Source organism: Parasteatoda tepidariorum, unplaced genomic scaffold, assembly GCF_043381705.1.
Source record: "Parasteatoda tepidariorum isolate YZ-2023 unplaced genomic scaffold, CAS_Ptep_4.0 HiC_scaffold_805, whole genome shotgun sequence".
NCBI lineage: Eukaryota > Metazoa > Arthropoda > Arachnida > Araneae > Theridiidae > Parasteatoda > Parasteatoda tepidariorum.
In genome coordinates, this window is record NW_027261918.1 from 9029 (window position 1) to 28793 (window position 19765).

The 19765-nt window shown below is 35.2% G+C and overlaps 2 protein-coding genes across 2 annotated transcripts in view; both read left to right on the top strand.

Annotated features, from left to right (window-relative positions):
• LOC122272127 (fatty acyl-CoA reductase 1-like) overlaps positions 1-2945 on the top strand; it is a 10338-nt gene extending 7393 nt beyond the window's left edge. The window contains exons 2-3 of the mRNA XM_043055276.2: positions 2617-2689; positions 2776-2945. Coding sequence (XP_042911210.1) covers positions 2617-2689; positions 2776-2889 — 187 coding nt within the window. The 3' untranslated portion in view covers positions 2890-2945. The remainder of the gene's footprint in view (positions 1-2616; positions 2690-2775) is intronic.
• A 1189-nt stretch (positions 2946-4134) lies between these two features.
• Positions 4135-4896, top strand: LOC122272128 (uncharacterized). Its single transcript, XM_043055277.1, has one exon. The coding sequence runs from the start codon at positions 4135-4137 to the stop codon at positions 4894-4896; it is 762 nt and encodes a 253-aa protein (XP_042911211.1).
• Positions 4897-19765: the final 14869 nt, after the last annotated feature.

Sequence of the window (19765 nt, forward strand, 5' to 3'; positions counted from 1 at the left end):
AAAAAATAAAATATATAAATTTACAGTTGATGATTTAGAGTTTACAGATTGATTATTTACATATTTGAAAATTCTATTGTAGTATTTTGTAATATAATATAATTTTTATTAGAGTTCTATTTGAAAGTTCTGAGTTTATTTAGATAATATACTGCACTGGAGTTACTAGGTGGCAGCACTTGCTACTGTTGGTTTTCAGGATTCTGGATAATCTAGATGAAGGAAGTTGATGAGGAATCTGGACACATGATGAAGAATAATCTGGATGAAGAATTGAGGAAGTTGATGAGGAATCAAGATGATGGATTGAAGACTTTGATGATTTTTTACAGTGAGAAATGCTTTGTTGTGATACTGGATGAAGAAGACGATGCAGGTTGATTTTCGGATGATTCTGGAGATTTATTGGAAAAGTGATGTCGGCTGGGGTCGAACCTGGGATCAGTGTGGTGGTAGGCGGATACTCTACCAATGAGGCTGTGATGATATATTACTATTTTTGTTGGTAATGATGAAAGGAGGCATCTGATGTATAAAAAGCTGCTATTGGTCTGAGGTGAGAATCTTTTTTGTAGTTTTCGAATGAGAGGATCTGGTTGAAATTGGCTGTTGTGCATTCTTCGGCTTTTTTGTAAAAATCTGCGTTTAATTTGTTGATATATTCAGAGAGAGGAGGGATTTTGAGGTCTTGGTGGATATTTTTATTTCGGATAAACCAGCGGGCACGGGTGATTTTTCTGAGGAGTTTATTCTGGGTTTGATTAAGTTTTTTCATTAAGTGATCTGGAATTGTTGCCCAGGCAGGAGAGGCATAGGTGAGGATAGGTCGGATCATGCTTGTATAAAGCAGTTTTCTGAGATTTAATGAGACGTTGGAATTTTGGATAAGTGGTTGTATGGAATATGCTGCTGCCATTGCTTTGTCGGTGATTTGTTTAACATGATCTGACCAGGAGAGTTTGCTATTGATGATTAAACCGAGATATTTTGCTTTCTTGACTATTGGAATAGGGGTATTAAAGAGTTTGGGTTTGTAATTTTGTTGGATTTTGATTCTTCTTTTTTGGATTATGAGGAGTTGTGATTTTTCTGCATTTACTTTGATTTTCCAGTGGTTGCACCAGTTTTCGACTTCTATTAGTTGATCCTGTAGTTTAAGTAAAGCTTGATTTGGATTTCTTGATTTAATTATAATTCCTGTGTCGTCTGCATATGGCTGTTCTTCCTCTGAAGGACAGAATATATATCACTAGGATCACAGGGTTGCTTTTACCTGAAGATCTTAAATCGCCAAGCTGGCGGTAAGACTGGTGAGAGTGGCGAGCACCGCAGTTTCGATGTATGACACTTTCATACAAGATTTGTTTAATTTTTTAACTGAATTTCTAAACAAATTGTATCCTTTTTTAAATTACTTTAATTATTTAATTTTAATTGCCTAGTATAATAAACAGCTTATTTTTATTTTTTACAACTATATTTCTGTACAAATGGAATGGGTTCTGGTTTATGAACAGCCACCCCCGAAGAATGCAAATAATTCGCGTAGACTTTAAAATTATGAAAGGGTGTATGAATGAAGGATAAATTCTATAAACGGCATTCTATTTTGCAGAATATTTTCCTAAATGAGTTGAAAAAGGAAAACTATGCAAATATTATGAAAATTTTTATTTTTCACTTTCAACTTCATGCTATGTTCTCTCTGTATATTCAAGAAAATTGTAGGAATTTGCTGTTTTGGGTGTTTAACTTTTATTTGTATTTTGTTTTGCTACCATTAATTCATCAATTAAAAAAAGGGCTCAGAAAATGTACAAAGAGTAAAATGAAATAAAATAGTAATAATATACTCGGAGCCGATTTCAAGATTTGCTAGGCGTGAGTCTTAAAAAAATTGGATTTGACATAACAAACGTAAAGCTGCCATCGAAAATGGAAAAAATAAAGGTGAGAAACAAAACTAGAAAAACCACAGATGACGTGAGACAAAAAAGATGAACTGTGATTCTTCTTGCGCTGCTTTTCTTGATATTTTTTCTCTTTCAGCTTCAGTGGTTTCTTTTATTTGTGTTTGTTTCTCACTTTTATTTTTTCCACTTTCGTTGCCAGCTTTTTTTTATATATTTATTTCAAATCAATTTTTCTTTTCATTTCTGTTTGACAAATCTTAAAGGATTAGTAACAACAACTTCTCCCTTCGGGTGCTCCGGTCTCTTAGATTAAAAGAAGCAGCTCGATCCCTTCTCCATGAGTTTTTATGCCATTGGACTGCCTGAGTCTAGGTTTGGAAGGCCTAAAATCCTCTCCACTTCTTGTGATTGACTTTTCTAGAATACATGGACTCATGGACCAGATCTAGCTGTTGTTAGGTCATGAAGGATTAGTAACAACAACAACAACAACAACAACAACAACAACAATTCTTAAAAATGGGAGTCTAGTTTTCTAGCCCTTAAACCATCGCTCAGAATGACATCCACCTAGTTGGACATTCAAAAATCATATTAACAGTTTAATTATGCATGATAACTTAAGTGTCCCTTGTATTTATAGTCTCCGTAGATTGATAGAAGAAGTTGAAACACTAATTGCAATAATTAATCAATTTTACAGGTACATGGCAAATCAAAATTCCGTTAGTGTGAAACATGTGATAGAATTTGCGCGGAAATTGAAGAAATTAGAGGTAAGAATATCTTTAATTTGTAATAAAAATTTAATATCCCTTCTAGAAGTTAGGGAGACAAAATATATTTTAACCTTAAATTTCAGGCTTTGGTATGCACTTCAACTGCCTTTTCAAATTCAAATCAACATGAAAAAATAGAAGAAACTATTTATCGCTTGCCTTGGACTGGAGAAAGATTTTTAAAAGCACTGGAGTAAGTAAATTTGTCCCATGTATAGTAAAGTTATTTAATGATACAATGTGATGAGCGATACAATGGATGTGAGTTCAGCCCCAATAATAGGTTCTTATTAGGGATGACGTAGCAAGGCTCTTGCAAGGTATGAACTGAACAACTAAAATGCTTCTTAAAATATTTGGTTATTTATTTCTTCACTATTATGGGTATATTTGAAAACTCAGACTTTCTGTTTAAAATGAAACAAGATTTAAATGAATTCCTCATTGCAAAAACAAATGCTTCTTAAAAAATTTTTAGTATTTATTTCTTTACATCTTATAGCTATTTTTTAAAAGAAATTGAAGCTTACTTTGTAATCTAAAACTAATTTCAAATTGATTTCTCATTGAAAGAATTTTAAAAAAAATGCAATTTATCCATTGTTATTTTATTTATATAAACGTGATATAAAAACGCTCTTAACGTAGAATGATTTGAACTAAACAAATGCTTTTTAAATATTTGGATATTAATTTTTTACACATACGTGTATTTTTGAAAACTTTAACGCTCACTTTGTTATCTAAAACAAGTTTCAAGTGAATTCCGCCGTATAGGTAGTGTAGAGGCTGTTGGTTGCGTCAGCTCAGATTGCATGAAAAACTGAGGTAGAAGGATCGAGGATGGGAACGAAGTCCGAAGGTAGGAGGACGAACCGAAATAGTTCCTGCGCGGAGGAATACCGGCGGAGGAGCATCAACCGGCGGCCAAGGCAGGGGAGTGAAAAGGCTGAAGTCCAGTATTTAAGCAGATGACAGTTTGCCTTCGGGAGAGGTTGTTGTGCAGCGTCCGAGACTTCATCCCGATATCCCATTTCTTCCCGGTGACGCCCATCTGCAGAAGGCGACATTTACAATCAAAAGTTTAAGTTTTTAATTGTTCTTTTAATAACAACTTTTAATGTTTTTAAAGAATGACTTGTTAATTGGAGTTTGTGAAGTTTCGTAGATGGTTTGTTATCTTTCAATATTAAAGAGGATGTTTCTTTGCCATATTGTTTCATTTTTGAAAGTCTTACATTCCCGTCACCGAACCATATACAATTGGTGACCTGGAAACGAACACGTATATTTCTGTTTCTGCAAACTGCTTTTGAGAAATTCTACTAGTTGATGGATTACGGGGAAATGCTGGTACGTTTCAAGTTTTAAAGTTTTTTGTCAAGCCGTGAGTACAAATTACTTCTATTGTTGGACTTATAAATTTTGGATTAATGCGAAAAATGCCCGAATCTACTGAAGCTGCTGATCAACAAATTGCTCGTGTCACTGTAAAGCCGCCACCTTTTTGGAGAGCAAATCCAAAATTGTGGTTCAGACAAATAGAAAGTCAGTTCACTCTTGCGGGAGTAAGTACAGAATCAACGAAATTCCACCATGTAGTTGCTGCTCTACAACCGGAGGAACTGGCGATTATCAGCGACATTGTTATCAGTCCACCTGTGGATAAGCCTTTCGCCGCACTTAAGAAAAGATTGTGCTCTCAATATGCTGAATCTGAAGCTCAACGCTTAAGGGATTTGATTTCGGGGATGCAACTTGGCGACCGCCGTCCTTCAAGACTGCTTCTGGAGATGCGGAATAAAGCCGGAGCGAGAATTAACGATGAAATTCTTAAATCTTTATTTTTGCAGAGGTTGCCTACTAACGTTCAACAGATTTTGGCGATTTCCAACGATAACCTGGACAAGCTGGCAGAGATGGCGGATGGTATCATGGCTACAACAACTAACGCACAGTCAGTCAGCGTAGTTGCTGATTCGACGGATCAGACGGATTTACGGTCTTTATTGACAGAGATCACAGCTCGTCTCGCACGGTTGGAAGCCCGTACAAGTGACCGGTCGAGAAGTACTAGTCAGAAACGCTCTACAAGCCGAAGCCGACAGTCTGCAAATTCACAGTATTGCTGGTATCATAAAATATTTAAACAACGAGCCACAAAATGCCGACCTCCATGTTCGTTCCTGCCGGAAAACTGCTGAGGCCGTCATCTAGTCATAAGGATGACGGCGAAGCGATGATTCAGCGACTTTATCTGACGGACAAGTCTACATCCTCACGTTATCTCATCGATACGGGAGCTGACGTCTCTGTGATACCTTGTGCTGCTTATGCATCCAGTGACCATTCCTCTCAGATGAAGTTGTTCGCCGCAAACGGTACGACCATTCCAACGTTTGGCCAACGCCTGTTGAAATTAGACCTCGGACTCAGAAGAGAGTTCAACTGGCCTTTTATCATCGCTGCCGTGCCTCATCCAATTATCGGAGCTGACTTCTTACGCAATTTTGGTTTATTAATAGACGTCAAAAATGCTACAGTAATTGATCCTTTGACCAAGTTGCAAACAAGAGGTACCCGGTGTACTGGGAATGCTTCAGCGGTAAAGGTAATTTTAGAGAACTCCAAATTCCACAATTTGTTGTCTGAATTTCCTGCTCTGATTAGATCAGGTGTCACGCCAAGAAAAGTTAAGCATGGAGTAGAACATTGGATACAGACAAAAGGACCTCCTGTTTTTTCGAAACCTCGACGTTTATCGACAGATAAGTTGAAGGCTGCAAAACAAGAGTTTGAATTTCTGGTAGCATCAGGGGTTTGTCAGCCTTCCAAAAGCTGTTGGGCAAGTCCGTTACACATGGTGTTAAAGAAGAACGGCGACTGGCGACCATGTGGTGATTTTCGTCGTCTTAATGGTGTGACCGTGCCAGATAGGTACCCTGTTCCCAACATGCAAGACTGTTTTCAGGTTTTGGAAGGTAAAAGGATATTTTCTACCTTGGACCTGGAAAAAGCGTATTATCAGATTCCGGTGCGCAGCGAAGACGTACCAAAGACTGCGGTAACAACCCCGTTTGGATTGTTCGAGTTTTTGTATATGCCGTTTGGATTATCAAATGCTGCCGCAACTTTCCAACGCTTCATTCATCAAGTCTTAGGTGAGTTTGAATTTTGTGTACCTTATTTTGATGACGTATTGGTAGCTTCGAAGAACGAAGAAGAACATTTAACGCATTTAAAACGAGTTTTTCAACGTTTTGCTGAATATGGTGTAACACTCAACGTAAGCAAATGTGTCCTGGGACAGTCTTCAGTAGAATTCCTAGGGCATTGTGTAACGGAAAAGGGTATTACACCGCTTCCTGATAAAGTTTCTGCAATTGCTAATTTTCCTCAACCAGTTACAATAAGAGAGCTGCGTCGATTTCTTGCGGTCTTGAATTTTTATAGAAGATTCATACCTAGAGCTGCCCACACTCAAGCAATTTTAAACGAATATTTAAAAGGTGCTAAGAAAAATGATAAAAGCGCTATCAAGTGGTCGGAGGAAGCAGTTACTGCCTTTGAGAAGAGCAAGAAAGAATTGGCGAATTCAACCACGCTGTACCATCCTGTCATGAATGCACAGTTGGCGATGGTGGTAGACGCTTCAGATACTGCGATGGGTGCTGCTTTGCATCAGCAGATCGAGAAAGAGTGGCAACCACTTGGTTTTTATTCAAAGAAGCTTGCACCGTCTCAAGAAAAGTATAGTGCTTACGACAGAGAACTCTTGGCTGCGTACATGGCCGTCAAATACTTTCGTCATATGGTAGAGGGTTGGCCGTTCACTATCTACACTGACCACAAGCCGCTTATATATGCCTTTAAACAAAAGGAAGATAAGTGTTCGCCAAGACAATCGCGTCATTTGGATTTTATTGACCAATTCACTACGGATATTCAGCACGTGAAGGGAATGGATAACGTGGTTGCAGATGCGCTGTCCAGAGTAAACATTGCTACCATAGAAACACCTTCCCATATCAATTTTCAAGAAATGGCTAACAACCAAAAAGGTGACCAGGAACTAGCCGAGATTTTAGCTCAAACCGGTAACTCGTCTTTAGTACTTCAACCATTCGTAATAGGTGATCCTGGTGTGGAACTGTTTTGTGATGTATCTACCAAACGGATTCGACTATTCGTACCGAAAGTGGACAGAAAAAACGTCTTTTCCAAACTACATGCGATTTCACATCCAGGTATTAAGGCTACTATAAGGTTGGCGGAAGAGCGATATGTATGGCCTGGTATAAAGAAATATGTTAGAACATGGGCTCAGCAATGCTTAGCTTGCCAACCTTCTAAGGTAACACGTCACACACAGAGCAAGCTTGGTACATTTGTTCCACCAAATGCCAGGTTCGAGCACGTGCACATCGACATCGTAGGTCCCTTGCCGCCATCAGAAGGTTTTCGCTACTGTCTAACTTGTGTCGACCGTTTTTCCAAGTGGCCAGAAGCTTACCCGCTCATAGATATAACAGCCAAATCGGTTGCTGAGACTTTCTATGCTGGATGGATTGCTAGATTTGGAATACCTCTACGAATCACAACAGACCAGGGAACACAGTTCGAAGCCTCATTGTTTGATGCCCTGACTAAGTTCCTGGGTTCGGCCCGTCATCGAACAAGCCCTTATCATCCCGCAGGAAATGGTCAAGTGGAGAGATTTCATAGACAGATGAAGGGAGCGATTAGAGCCTACAGTACAAGTCAGTGGACCAGAGTTTTACCTGCCATTCTTTTTGGTTTTAGAGCTGCATGGAAGGAGGACTTGCAGGTAACGACAGCGGAAATGGTTTATGGAACTCCGATACGATTGCCTGGAGAATTTTTATATCCGTCTACTGGTACAGCGGATCCCGCAAACTTTGTTGGAAAACTAAAAGAGACCCTGCAGGAGTTGCTGCCAGTAAAGTCCAGACATCAGAGCCATAGAGCAGTTTTTGTAAGTAAAGACCTTTCGTCGTGCAGTCATGTTTTCCTGAGGACCGATGTCATAAAAAAAGGCCTGCAGCCACCATACGAGGGTCCATTTCAAGTGCTGAGTCAAGGGGAGAAGGTTTTTAGGATTCTTATTCATGGCCGGGAAAGTACGGTAAACGTGGATCGTCTAAAACCTGCATATGTATCCCGAGATGAACAGGACATGTTTCCTAAAAGCGAATCAACAGCTATGAGCGAATCTACAGAGGAATCTACTATCCCAGAGCCTAGTGACATGCCAAGAGAGGTTAAGACACGACCAGGCCGTCGAGTTAAGTTTCAGGGAAAGTATCAGCAATGAGCTGGAAAAGTCTCGCTAGCGCTGGTAGGGGGCTACTGTAGAGGCTGTTGGTTGCGTCAGCTCAGATTGCATGAAAAACTGAGGTAGAAGGATCGAGGATGGGAACGAAGATCGAAGGTAGGAGGACGAACCGAAATAGTTCCTGCGCGGAGGAATACCGGCGGAGGAGCATCAACCGGCGGCCAAGGCAGGGAGTGAAAAGGCTGAAGTCCAGTATTTAAGCAGATGACAGTTTGCCTTCGAGAGAGGTTGTTGTGCAGCGTCCGAGACTTCGTCCCGATATCCCAATTCTTCCCGGTGACGCCCACCTGCAGTATGCGACATTTACAATCAAAAGTTTAAGTTTTTAATTGTTCTTTTAATAACAACTTTTAATGTTTTTAAAGAATAACTTGTTAATTGGAGTTTGTGAAGTTTCGTAGATGGTTTGTTATCTTTCAATATTAAAGAGGATGTTTCTTTGCCATATTGTTTCATTTTTGAAAGTCTTACATTCCCATCACCGAACCATATAGATAGTTTTGGCAAAAATGACGCGCACTTTGCAATCAGAAAAAAAATTTCAAATGATTTTCTTATCGCAAAAATTTTAAAAAATTGGCAAAATAAGCTCCATAGATTATATGAATACTCTTAACGTAGCATGGTTTGGACAACAATCTGCTTCTTAAAGATTTTGAGTATAGATTATTTCTTCTAATCTTCGAGGATTTTATGAAAATTTGACACTAACTTTGTATTCTGAAACAAGTTTCAAATGAATTCCTCATTGCATAAAAATTCAAGGAAATTCGTAATTTTTCCTTTATTATGTTAACTATATTAAGGCTCTTAACGTAGAATGATTTGGACTAAACAAATGCTTCTTAAAAATTTTAGCTATTTATTTCTTCACATCTATCTGAATTTTTAAAAAAATATGACGCTTGCTTTGCAATCTGAAACAAGTTTCAAATGAATTCCTCATTTCAAAAAAACATAAAAAATGCGAAATATGTCCTCCGATATGTTGGGTATAAATATGTTATTAATATAGTATTGTTTGAAGTAAACAAATCCTTCTTAAAAATTTTAAGTGCCTATTTCCTGACACATATGGGTACTTATGAAAGAATTGACACTCACTTTGTAATATGAGGCAAGTTCGAAGTTATTTCCTCATTTAGTATTCTTAAAAAGTTTCAAATTATTTTCTCATTGCAAGAAATTTTGAAATATTCGCCAAATAAACTCCTACATACACGTTCCTCTGGTTTAGACTAAGCAAATGCTTCGTAAAATTTTGAATATTTATTTCTTCACAACTACGGGCATTAATAAAGAAATTGACACCCCTTTTTTTCTGAAACAACTGTCCAATGAATTTCTTATTGTAAAAAAATATACAAAATTCTCAAATTGTCCTCCTTTTCGTCAATTATACATATTCTCTTAACACATCATTTTTTGGAATAAAAAAATCCTTCTTAAAAATTTTGATAGCTTATTACCTGACGCATATGGGTATTTTCAGAAAAATTGATGCACACTTTGTAATCTGGATCAAGTTAAATCCGAAACCCTTATTGCAAAAAAATGTTACATAAAATTATCAGTATCTCCTTCACTATGTTAACTGTATTGTTGCTTTTAACGGAGCCTGGTGTGGACTAAGCATATGCTTCTCGAAATTTCTCTCAATTCTATGGTACTTTTGACAAATTTAACGCTTACTTTTGCTTCTGAAAAAACGTTTGAAATGAATTCCTCATTGTAAAAAATTAAAGAATTCGCAAAAAAATTTAAAAAATGAAAAAAATTCCTCCTTTAATTTTGCATGTATGCTCATAACGAAGCATTATTTGGACTAAAAATTACTTCTTAAAAATTTTGATTTCTTATTTCTTGACACAAATGGGTATTCTTGAAAGAACATTGATGCTCACTTTATAATCTGAAATTAGTTTAAAATTATTTCCTCTTTTCAAAAAAATTAAACAAAATCGCAGATTGTCCTTCATCACTTTAATTATACACGTGAAAAAAATGTAATTTAATAACGTGAGTAAAAAAGAATCCTTCTTAAAACTTTTGAGTACTTGTTTCTTGAAACATATTGGTACTTTTGGAAAACCAATGACTCTCACTTTGCAATTTGAATTAGGTTTCAAATGAATTCCTCATTGCAAGAAATTAAAAAAAAAATTCGCAATGTATCCTTCATTATGCTAACTATATTGATACTCTTAACGTAGCATAGTTCGGACTAAACAAATGCTTCATAAAAAATTTGGGTATTAATTTCTTCCCGTCTACGTCTATTTGCGAAAAATTTGACACTTACTTTGTAATCTGAAAAAGTTTCAAATGAATTTCTCATTACCAAAAAATATAAGAAATTCGCAATGTCTCCTCCAATATGTTAACTATAAATATACTCTAAACATAGAATTGCTTGGAGTCAGCAAATACTTTTTAAAAATTTTGAGTACTCATTTCTTGACACATATGGGTATTTTTTAAAGAATTGTCACTTAATTTGTAATCTAAAAAAGTTTCAAATGATTTTCTCATTACCAAAAAATATAAGAAATTCGCAAAATAAACTCCAGTATGTTTACAATATTTATTCTCGTTACATAGCATATTTTGGATTTAGCGTACTTTTTATCTGAAACAAGTTTTAAATGAATTTTCTATTTCAAAACATTATAAAATATTCGCAAAATGCGTGCCATTATGTTATGTTATACTATGTCTGTTATGTTATGTCTGCCATTAAATATGCTCATACCGTGAGTAAACAAATACTTCTTAAAAATTTTGAGAACTTATTTCTTGAACCATATTGATATTTTTGAAAAAAGTGACGCTCATTTTGAAACTTGAAGCAAGTTTCATATGAGCGTCACTCATTGCAAAAAACTCCCACTCATTGCAAAAAATTATAAAATTACAAAGTGTTTTCTATTATTTAGAAACTCTTTATGCACGTATAGTGCATATTCTTTGAACTGAAAATTGCTTTTCAGAAATTTTGAGAGAATATTTCTTCACATCAATGAGTGTTTTTGAATAAGTTAACGCTCACTTTGAAATTTGAAAAAAGTTTTAAAAGAAATCTTCATCGCAAGCTATTATAAAAAATTTGTAATGTGTAAAATGTCATCCATTTTTTAACTTCATATATACACTTTAAGCAACAAAGTTTGGACTAAACAAATGTTTCTTAAAAATTTTGGGTATTCATTTCTTCACATCTATGGGTATTTTTTAAACATTCTGGGTATTTATACTTTTCTTGACCATGCCACCATCTAAATCATGCCTCATTAAAAGCATATATATGGTTAACATAATGGTGGACACTTTGTGAATTTTTTATAGTTTTTTACAATGAGGAATTCTCTTGAAACTTATTTCAGTTAAAAAACAATTAGTGTAAAATTTTTCATATATACTTATAGTTGTGAAGAAATAAATCCCCAAAATATTTAAGAAGCATTTGTTTAGTCCAAATCATGCTACGTAAAGAGCCAGCTACGTACGTCATCCTCTAAGAGCTTATCAGTGGGGTAGAATTCTCACCCATACTGAGGAAGTGGGTTGAAGCCAGGGCTAAAGAGAATAGAAGGGCTGGTTCAGTCCTTTGAAGTAGCTCTCGCCGCGCCAATCCTCCGATTTTCTCTAGTGACGTCACTTTGGCGCAAAGCTCGCACTTTTACTTCAAGAACGGAGCGTTCGGCCTTACTAGCTCTACCTAATATTGGAGTATTTCTTTTTGCGAGATATTCTAAGACATTTGTTATTTTCTATANACATATTAAGACATAATCTGTAACAAAATTCAGCATATTCGACTACACCCCAGACGGTTTTTTAGAGCTAATTTTTTTTACCACACCCCGGTACCAACACCTGTCAATATATAGATAGTGAAAGTAAATCCGGGTGGGGTGTTCATTTACCGAAAAATGTTCTAAGTCCGGCTAGTTAATGTAAAGTAGCCACAAGAACACGGTCATAAAGACGATGAAATACCCTACCACGCCCGTCTTCTAACATATACCTTCAGGATATCCCACCAAGGTTAGGTTTCATTAGTTACAGTTACTTTCACTATTGCTTTGTCGTCTATATTTTCAATGATTCTCTTTTTTTTTTTTTTTTTTTGCAAACAATAAAGCTACTTTCACTTGGAATGGAAGAATTCGAACGCATCCGTAGACAAACGAAATAATCGAGCAATTATCTTGCAATGGAAACTTAACAGCTACTGACAATAATGGTTCTCTTCAATTTCAGTTTCCTTTTCGTAAATGATGCTGTAATGATGTTAGAGTTTGTACCTAATATCTGTTTTTTTTTTAAATCTATTGTAACGACAGAGAACAAAAGATTCTTTGAGAATTTTTCTTCGCAAGAATTCTTGCGTGATACTAAATCTTGTTCTCATTTATTTATTGGAAATTGAAGGAATGTTTGATTATTTTATTTCATTTTTTAAACTTGTGAAGTGTGTTTTATCAGTGAAGTATTACCAACGCTTTAAATACTAAACTTCATAGCTAACTAAAACAATAGGTTCGTAGTGATAGAAGTGACTGTTTAAAAGATTAAGAGTATGATTGTCATAATACATGCATTTTCAAAAACAAATTGACAAACAAAAACTGTTAACCAAGTTGTTGACTTAAAAACTTATACAAAAATGATACACGCTTCCTTTAAAATAACGCGCTTAATGACATTTGGACAAGTCAAGCTTGCTAACCTTTGGCCTTTGACGAATGAGGTAAGGAAAGTGCGCCTTTTATTTGACAAGGGTGAAAGTACATCTTAGTTTAGACCCCTACTGACAGATGGCAGCATCACTCATTCGTGAGGCCACTTCCTCAATTTAGACATAGATCTGATGAGAGGGAAAATTTTTCCTTACATCCCTGTACTCATACTGCTAATTATCCGACCACAGGACTTTAATTCTACATATTTTAGGAGCTCGTATATCGCATGTACTTGGTGAATCTTAGCAGAGTCGAAACCACTGAGCTACCACGGGCCATATCAATTCATAAAATGGAGTATTACGCAAGTGATGTACAAATATAGTGCGATTTGTAAAATTTCATATCAAATCTGATTCTTCTTCTGAGTTACAGGTTTCTTAGACATTCTGATTCACTAATTGCTTACAAATTTTAATCTCGTATTTCACTAAAATTACTTTAGAAATCTATAAAATTTTATAATCACAACTTCTGCGAAAATTTTATAATCATCAACATCATCAATCTGCTTAAAATAAATTGGTTTGTTACACATTATGTATGTTAATTAGAAAAATAACTATACGTTTGTATCGATTGCCATTTCAAATATTATTTGTAAAAAGCCATTTGAGAATCTGATTTAACTGACCTGAATTAAGTACACAACTTCTTTAGAATTCGACTCCTCAGAAACCTACCGAATACGTTCAAATTTTGTATTTTGTTTTCTAAAATTAGATTTTTTAAAATCATGTAAAAATGTGTATTCGTGACAATTAAAATGTTTTTGACTATTATTATATTAAATGATTAAATAATAATAATTAAAAATTATTCTGTGCATGGAATTGTGTCTGGACAAATGAATTTAATAATTGTGTGGAAAAAAAATGCTATTCGCTTTAAACCATTTCTAAGAAATGGCGATATATGTGGCGTAACTACCACTCTAAATAATAAATACCAATTCACTAGTATATAGGACATGTTAAATTGATTCTATCACGAGGTACCTTTTGATAGATTGTGGTTGTCATAGTCGATTTAAAAAAACCCACATTGGTGACCCGGACGTGATAAAAACTTGCCAATATTAATGGATGATCCAAATTAAACAGTTGATTTGCTTAAAAAAAATATGCTGCTCAAGGAAAAAAATCTGGTGAAGCAAATAAAGTCTCCCGGTCAATAAACAAAAAAATGCAGAAAAAAATATAATGAGCAAAATTGATATAAATAAATAAACAGCATGAGTCAACTAGTGGTACACGTTCATCGAATTCTATCACAGATGAAATTCTGGAAGGGGAGTAATGTGGCGTAACTACCACTATAAATATTAAATACCAATTCACTAGTATATAAGACATGTTAACTTGATTCTATCAAGTGGTACCTTATGATAGATGAAGGTTGACATAGTCAAATAATTAATTCTCTTCAAACCTTTTCCATCCATTCATTTCAGTTTTGGAAAATTCTCTTTCTGTTGTTTTCACACTTTCTTTTCATTATTTCGTTTTATTATCATTTCATAACCTTTATGACCCTTCTTAACCTTTTCCATCCCTCCACCTCTGTTTTCAGTTTTCTTTTCAGTTGTTATAAAGCTTTTCTTTTATTATTTTTTGAGACGTATCTATATCTTTCCCTATTTCAACGTGTCTTAGACATTTCTTTTCCTTTCGGCTATAATAAATCTAAAACCTTTACTCTCAATCAAATTTTATTTTAATGATCGCATCTTTTCCTCTGATTTTCCTAGCACCATAAACTTTTCTAATAATTGTGTGTTCATATTTTTTTATACATAGATTGATATCTTTTTGATAAAACGTATGTGCCAGAACCGTGTGTAATTAATTTTCCATTTAAAGTATATGTCTTGTCCAATTAAAGTACATTTAAAAAATTTTATGACTTGAATTTAGTACTTAGTTTAACAACATTTCCTTATTTGCACAATCATGCATTTCGTGTATGTCGTGTGTACCATGTGTTTGGTTTATTTTGCATATTTCGTGTGCATTTGCCGTTTCAACTTTTGCATCCTGTATTAATTTCTCTACCTAAGTAAAGGAAAGAGTTTGTATTTTTAAAGCTTTTAATATTAAAGGCTAAATCCTGTATCTGTCCTTTTTAAATATTCTGACAATATCATATCCTCATTATTACTTAGGCCTCGTTTATTTAAGTTATCCATTAATACTTTTGCAGCTTCTCTATAACTATTCTTTGTTTTCTTCTGTATCTACTATGCAATCTGCATATGCACAAATTTGTGTTAATTTTGTAATGACTGATCCTTTTTGATATATGATTGAAATGGAATTCAGAGATCAGTAGATCGGAGAATGGCATGTTTATTAGAAAGTATGTCAGTTGAAGCGTATACTAGGACAGGATTAATATAAAAAGAGCATCTGAGTTATGGATTTCTCATAATTTCATTTATAAAGTCTGTATGCGATAATAAATTTTGAACACCTTTGCTTAGAATAAGTACTTCTGCCTCTGTGGAGGAAAATGCTATACAATTTTGCTCATGACAGCACCACAAAATAGGATTATTGCAATACATAATAAATAATAACATAACCAGTTATAGATTTTCTATCATGAGGATTTGAGTCCCAATCTGTATTAACAAAGACAATTTTGAATTTTTGTAATGTTTCTTTTATACTCAATTTTAAAAGCCTGAGCTCTCTTCAAATATCGTTCTTTGAAGCACACCAAGGAGAGCAAATGACACTAGGAAAGGACTAATAGAAAAAGAACATCTGAGTTAAGGATTGCAAAAGAGGAATCTGCTGTCCCTTTAATATTTCTCAATCCATTGATACCCTTCTCAAAAATTTATTGAAATTTTTTAAAGTTTCGTTTGATAGTAAGATCAACATTATTTAAATGGGCTATTCACATATGACTTTTAAAATTGTACTTATCACCTGTTTCAGGTACTCAAGAAATAATTTCCCTTCTCATTCACTTGGTGCAGTTTCGGTGATCCTGATTTTTGAGTAGTCATTTATTTTTAAATTGAATTATCGTGTTTCCACCCGGTTTTATTAGTCAAACTGCAGTAGTATCAATTCCTTAATTTTCGTTTTTTATAAAGGAATTTGATTTATCTTTGTCTTGAAATAAAATCCTTATTCATAGAGTCACGTTTTTCTTGCTCTATTTCTCTATTCAATTCGTATTGCTTTATAGTGTCCTATTTGTTCAGTGCATCTCTAATCGATTTTTTCTCAACAAGTTTCTCTTCATCATTTAAATTTTTATCTTTTGCTTTATAGCTGTTCATTTTTAGAGAATTTTTATTTTTAATTTCAAGGCACTATATTACTTCTTTATTTTCCTTTTTACTTGCTTTGCTTATTTAAGCACTTTCCTTTTTTTCTGACAGCAATTTTTTTAAAAATCCAAGCATGTCTTTATATTTATCATACATACTTCTCTAGCTTCACTTCTGTCCTAATAACCCCCATACATTCTCCATCGAATCATTCCTTTGATTATTTTTAATTTTTCCCTATTTAGTTTTCTGCAGTTTTGATAATGAGTGTCTCAACTTGCGAGAAAGCGTGTTTGGTGTATTGCATACCAGCCCTGCATAAAATTGTACATACCTATTTTGTGAAATCAAAATTTCGACAAGCATAACCTGACTATCTTCATTGTTTCTGATTGCTGAGTGTTTCAGAAAAGGATTTATCCGTATATTTTTCCAAAATTGGAATAGTAAACAATCTACACCTTTGCTGATACATTTTTTCCGATGTTGTTACACATGCCATTTTTTATAATCTTTTATGACCTTCGTTGAACAGCTGATTCAATTTTGGGATTACGACTACTAGTAACTAGCTTAACACCACCACCGAAAGGGGGCATCCTGGGACACGAAGTGCGTAAAAGTTCAATCAAATAAGCAAACATGCTCAAAAATTTTCAAATCATAGTTTTAGCAAATAGGGAGATTACTAAATATGAAATCCAGAAAACAGCGTTACTTAGAAATGAACTAAATACAAACAAACATCACAATGAATGTAAACAATATCTATCAGTAGAGATATTGATGTCGTATCTTCAGAAGGGGGACAAAGTTAATAACAAGAAACAATTGCACATGGTTAAATGTAAGATGTTTGTTACTCGGAATACAATTACAGCTGACAGAACAGTACTTAAGGTATCAAGCTCTAGAAAAATATTTTTGTTCTTTTTTAACACAGTAAATGTATAATCAAAAAGAGCGTAAAAATGTACAATGATAACAGTGAGTATGAACATTGAAAGTCAGGTGAATAATTTATGACGCATGGTGCAAAAGGCCAGCAGTCTCTCCTGAAGACAAAAAAGACAGATTCTAGGAACACTAGTGATTAAAAATTAGAAATGAGAAATCACATAGGGGGGGGGAGATTGACAAAAAGCATGAAATTAAATTGCAATAGAACAACGAAAAAAAAACAATTTAAGAAAAAATTCAAGTAAAAATTCAAGTAAGAATCAAACCGTAACAGGTAAATCAACAAGAGATTTATAGTATGTCTTTCCTAACAATAGGCAGTGAGAGGCCATCAGGATTCAGGGAGGTGCCTTGTTACTAAACAATTTTCTCACTATTTCCTCAATTCCATTTTTTATTTTAAGATTTGACCTATGCTGCCTTATAAACCTATAGGTGGTTTTCGTCTGAAAAAATTTCTCTCTATTGTGTTTAAAATTAGAACAATGGATTAATATATGTTCCAATCCTCAACAAGCTGACAGGTATGGCACATCTGAGCTCCTTTGAAAAACCTGGCCTGATGTTGTTCATGACAGCCATGATTAGTTAGGAATTAATTTAAAAAGAAATTCCCCATTCCTCGTTTGAACTTTCGAGAGGAGCTTGAATGCGTGCTTTCCCTTTGTAAAACTGTCACTCCATCTCTCCTGCCGTTTAACCAATTTTTTGCGTTCCAAAGTTCTTTTTGCAGTCTGCCTGCTGGGATCTTCAAACAGGTCGACCGTCGATCTCTCACAGGCTAATTTAGATAACCAATCTGCCTCCTCGTTGCCCATATGACCTGCATGCGCTTTTATCCAATGAAAAACGATATTGTTTGTGAATTCTTGTTTAATTAAGTGAACGAAATGTTCATTAGAGTTGCTGTTTTCCAAAGCTTGCAGACTAGACTAATCGGTATAAATTGAGATTTTATCTGTAATTCTTTGTTCTTTAATCCAGCGAATCGACTGAAGAAAGGCTCATAGTTCAGCTTTAAACACGGATACGTGATCAGAGATGCGAAAGGTTTTTCTATCAACAGGTTCTCCCTCCAGATTGTCCACGAAAGCGTATCCTGTTTTAAATTCATAGTTTACTAAAAGTTTCGATCCATCTGTGAATAATTCTAATCCTTTATAAGTAGGTAAGTGAAGTTGATATTCAAGTGAAACTTCTTCGGCAGGATGATATATTTAAGGTTTGGATATTGGTTTATATATTATGTGTTCTTCTTCATGTTGGAAAATATTATTAAATTAAGCATCTACGTTTGTGACCATATCTAGAGGGATTGTCTCAGCAAGTACTTGGAGAGCGTCAGTAGATGTAGTCTTGTATGCTTTGGTAAATGAAGTTCTTTCCATTTTTTTCAATCTATTAATGATTCTTACCTGTTGGGAAAACCAAATTTCCGCTCCATAGAAGATAAGTTTCTGAGTGCTGTTTAGGTAGATGAATTTCCGAACATCAGGGCCAATCCCCCAGTCGACCCCAGGGATCCTATTTAGTTTAGCTTGAAATTTAGTAGCCTTGTTATAGATAAATTCCAGGTGGGGCAACCAGGAGAGCTGATAACGCAATCTAAGTCCCAGATAATCTATGGTTTTTCTCGTTGCAATACTGACTCCACAGAGTTTTATAGTTGGTCGTCTTGAGACACGTTTTGCCTTGGGAAAAACAATCACGACAGTTTCTTTCGTACTGAATTGAAGATTGTGAAACGCAGCCAAATTTTCAAATTTCCTCAAAATCGCAGTGGCTTGGGATCCAAGTCACTCAAGAAATGTTCCGTTGAGAAGTAATAGGAAGTCAATAGCGTAAGCGATTATTTGCTCATTAGATTCCCTTGGCATATTTAAGAGAGTGTTCGCTATAAGTAGCCATAAGATCGGTTCAAGACCTAATCCCTGTGGAACTTTTCTTGCCACAGGCCTCTCCAATTTCTCACTCTGGATATCAAACAGAATCCCTCTGTTCTCCAAGAAACATGAAATCAACTTAACCAAGTCATAGGAGCAGTTACAGGAATTCAATTCTTCTATAATTTTGGTCCAAAGGATGCTATCAAAGGCACCTTTGATATCAAGGGAAATACCCAGTGCGTGATGTTCATGATCCTTTATTTTCTTAGTTTTCCCAAGTAAGAACTTCATATCTGGGGTAGTTGATCTACCTCTCCGAAAACCGTGTCGATCAGTGTTTGTCGTCGGCCTTCTGAGCCCAAGTCTGCGGGTTGGATCCCCGGCCCAGACACCGGATTTTCGGGATGCGGACAGCAGCCATGTCGTATGATTATGCCGCATGTAAAAGATCCATGGAGTGCTTTATTGGCTCTTGGCATTTCCGGCGAAATTAAATTCTTAGTGTACTTAAGCATCCAAATTCGAGTCTCGATGCTGTCATCTAGTGTGGCAGGAACTAGACTTCCAAATTAACATGGCCAACGGTATCTCACCCATTGCGGTGGTCCTGAAAGAGTGGATACCACTTCTGGAGAACGCACTAGGCCTGCTCATCGGAAGGATTGATTGTGCAGTTCATAGGAAGTAAAATAAAAAAATTAAAAAAAGAACTATTAACAGCAGCTGTAATTTCATTCCTAGTAAATAGTTGATCTTTTTATAATTTGTAGGTTAAGGCAGGGGAAAGAGTGTTAGTTCAATGGGAAATGATATTCCAGGATAGCTTCAATTGTGATTTTT

Excerpts from the sequence above, each read along its gene's own strand:
- LOC122272128 (XM_043055277.1), top strand. The coding sequence starts at position 4,135 with ATGCCCGAATCTACTGAAGCTGCTGATCAACAAATTGCTCGTGTCACT.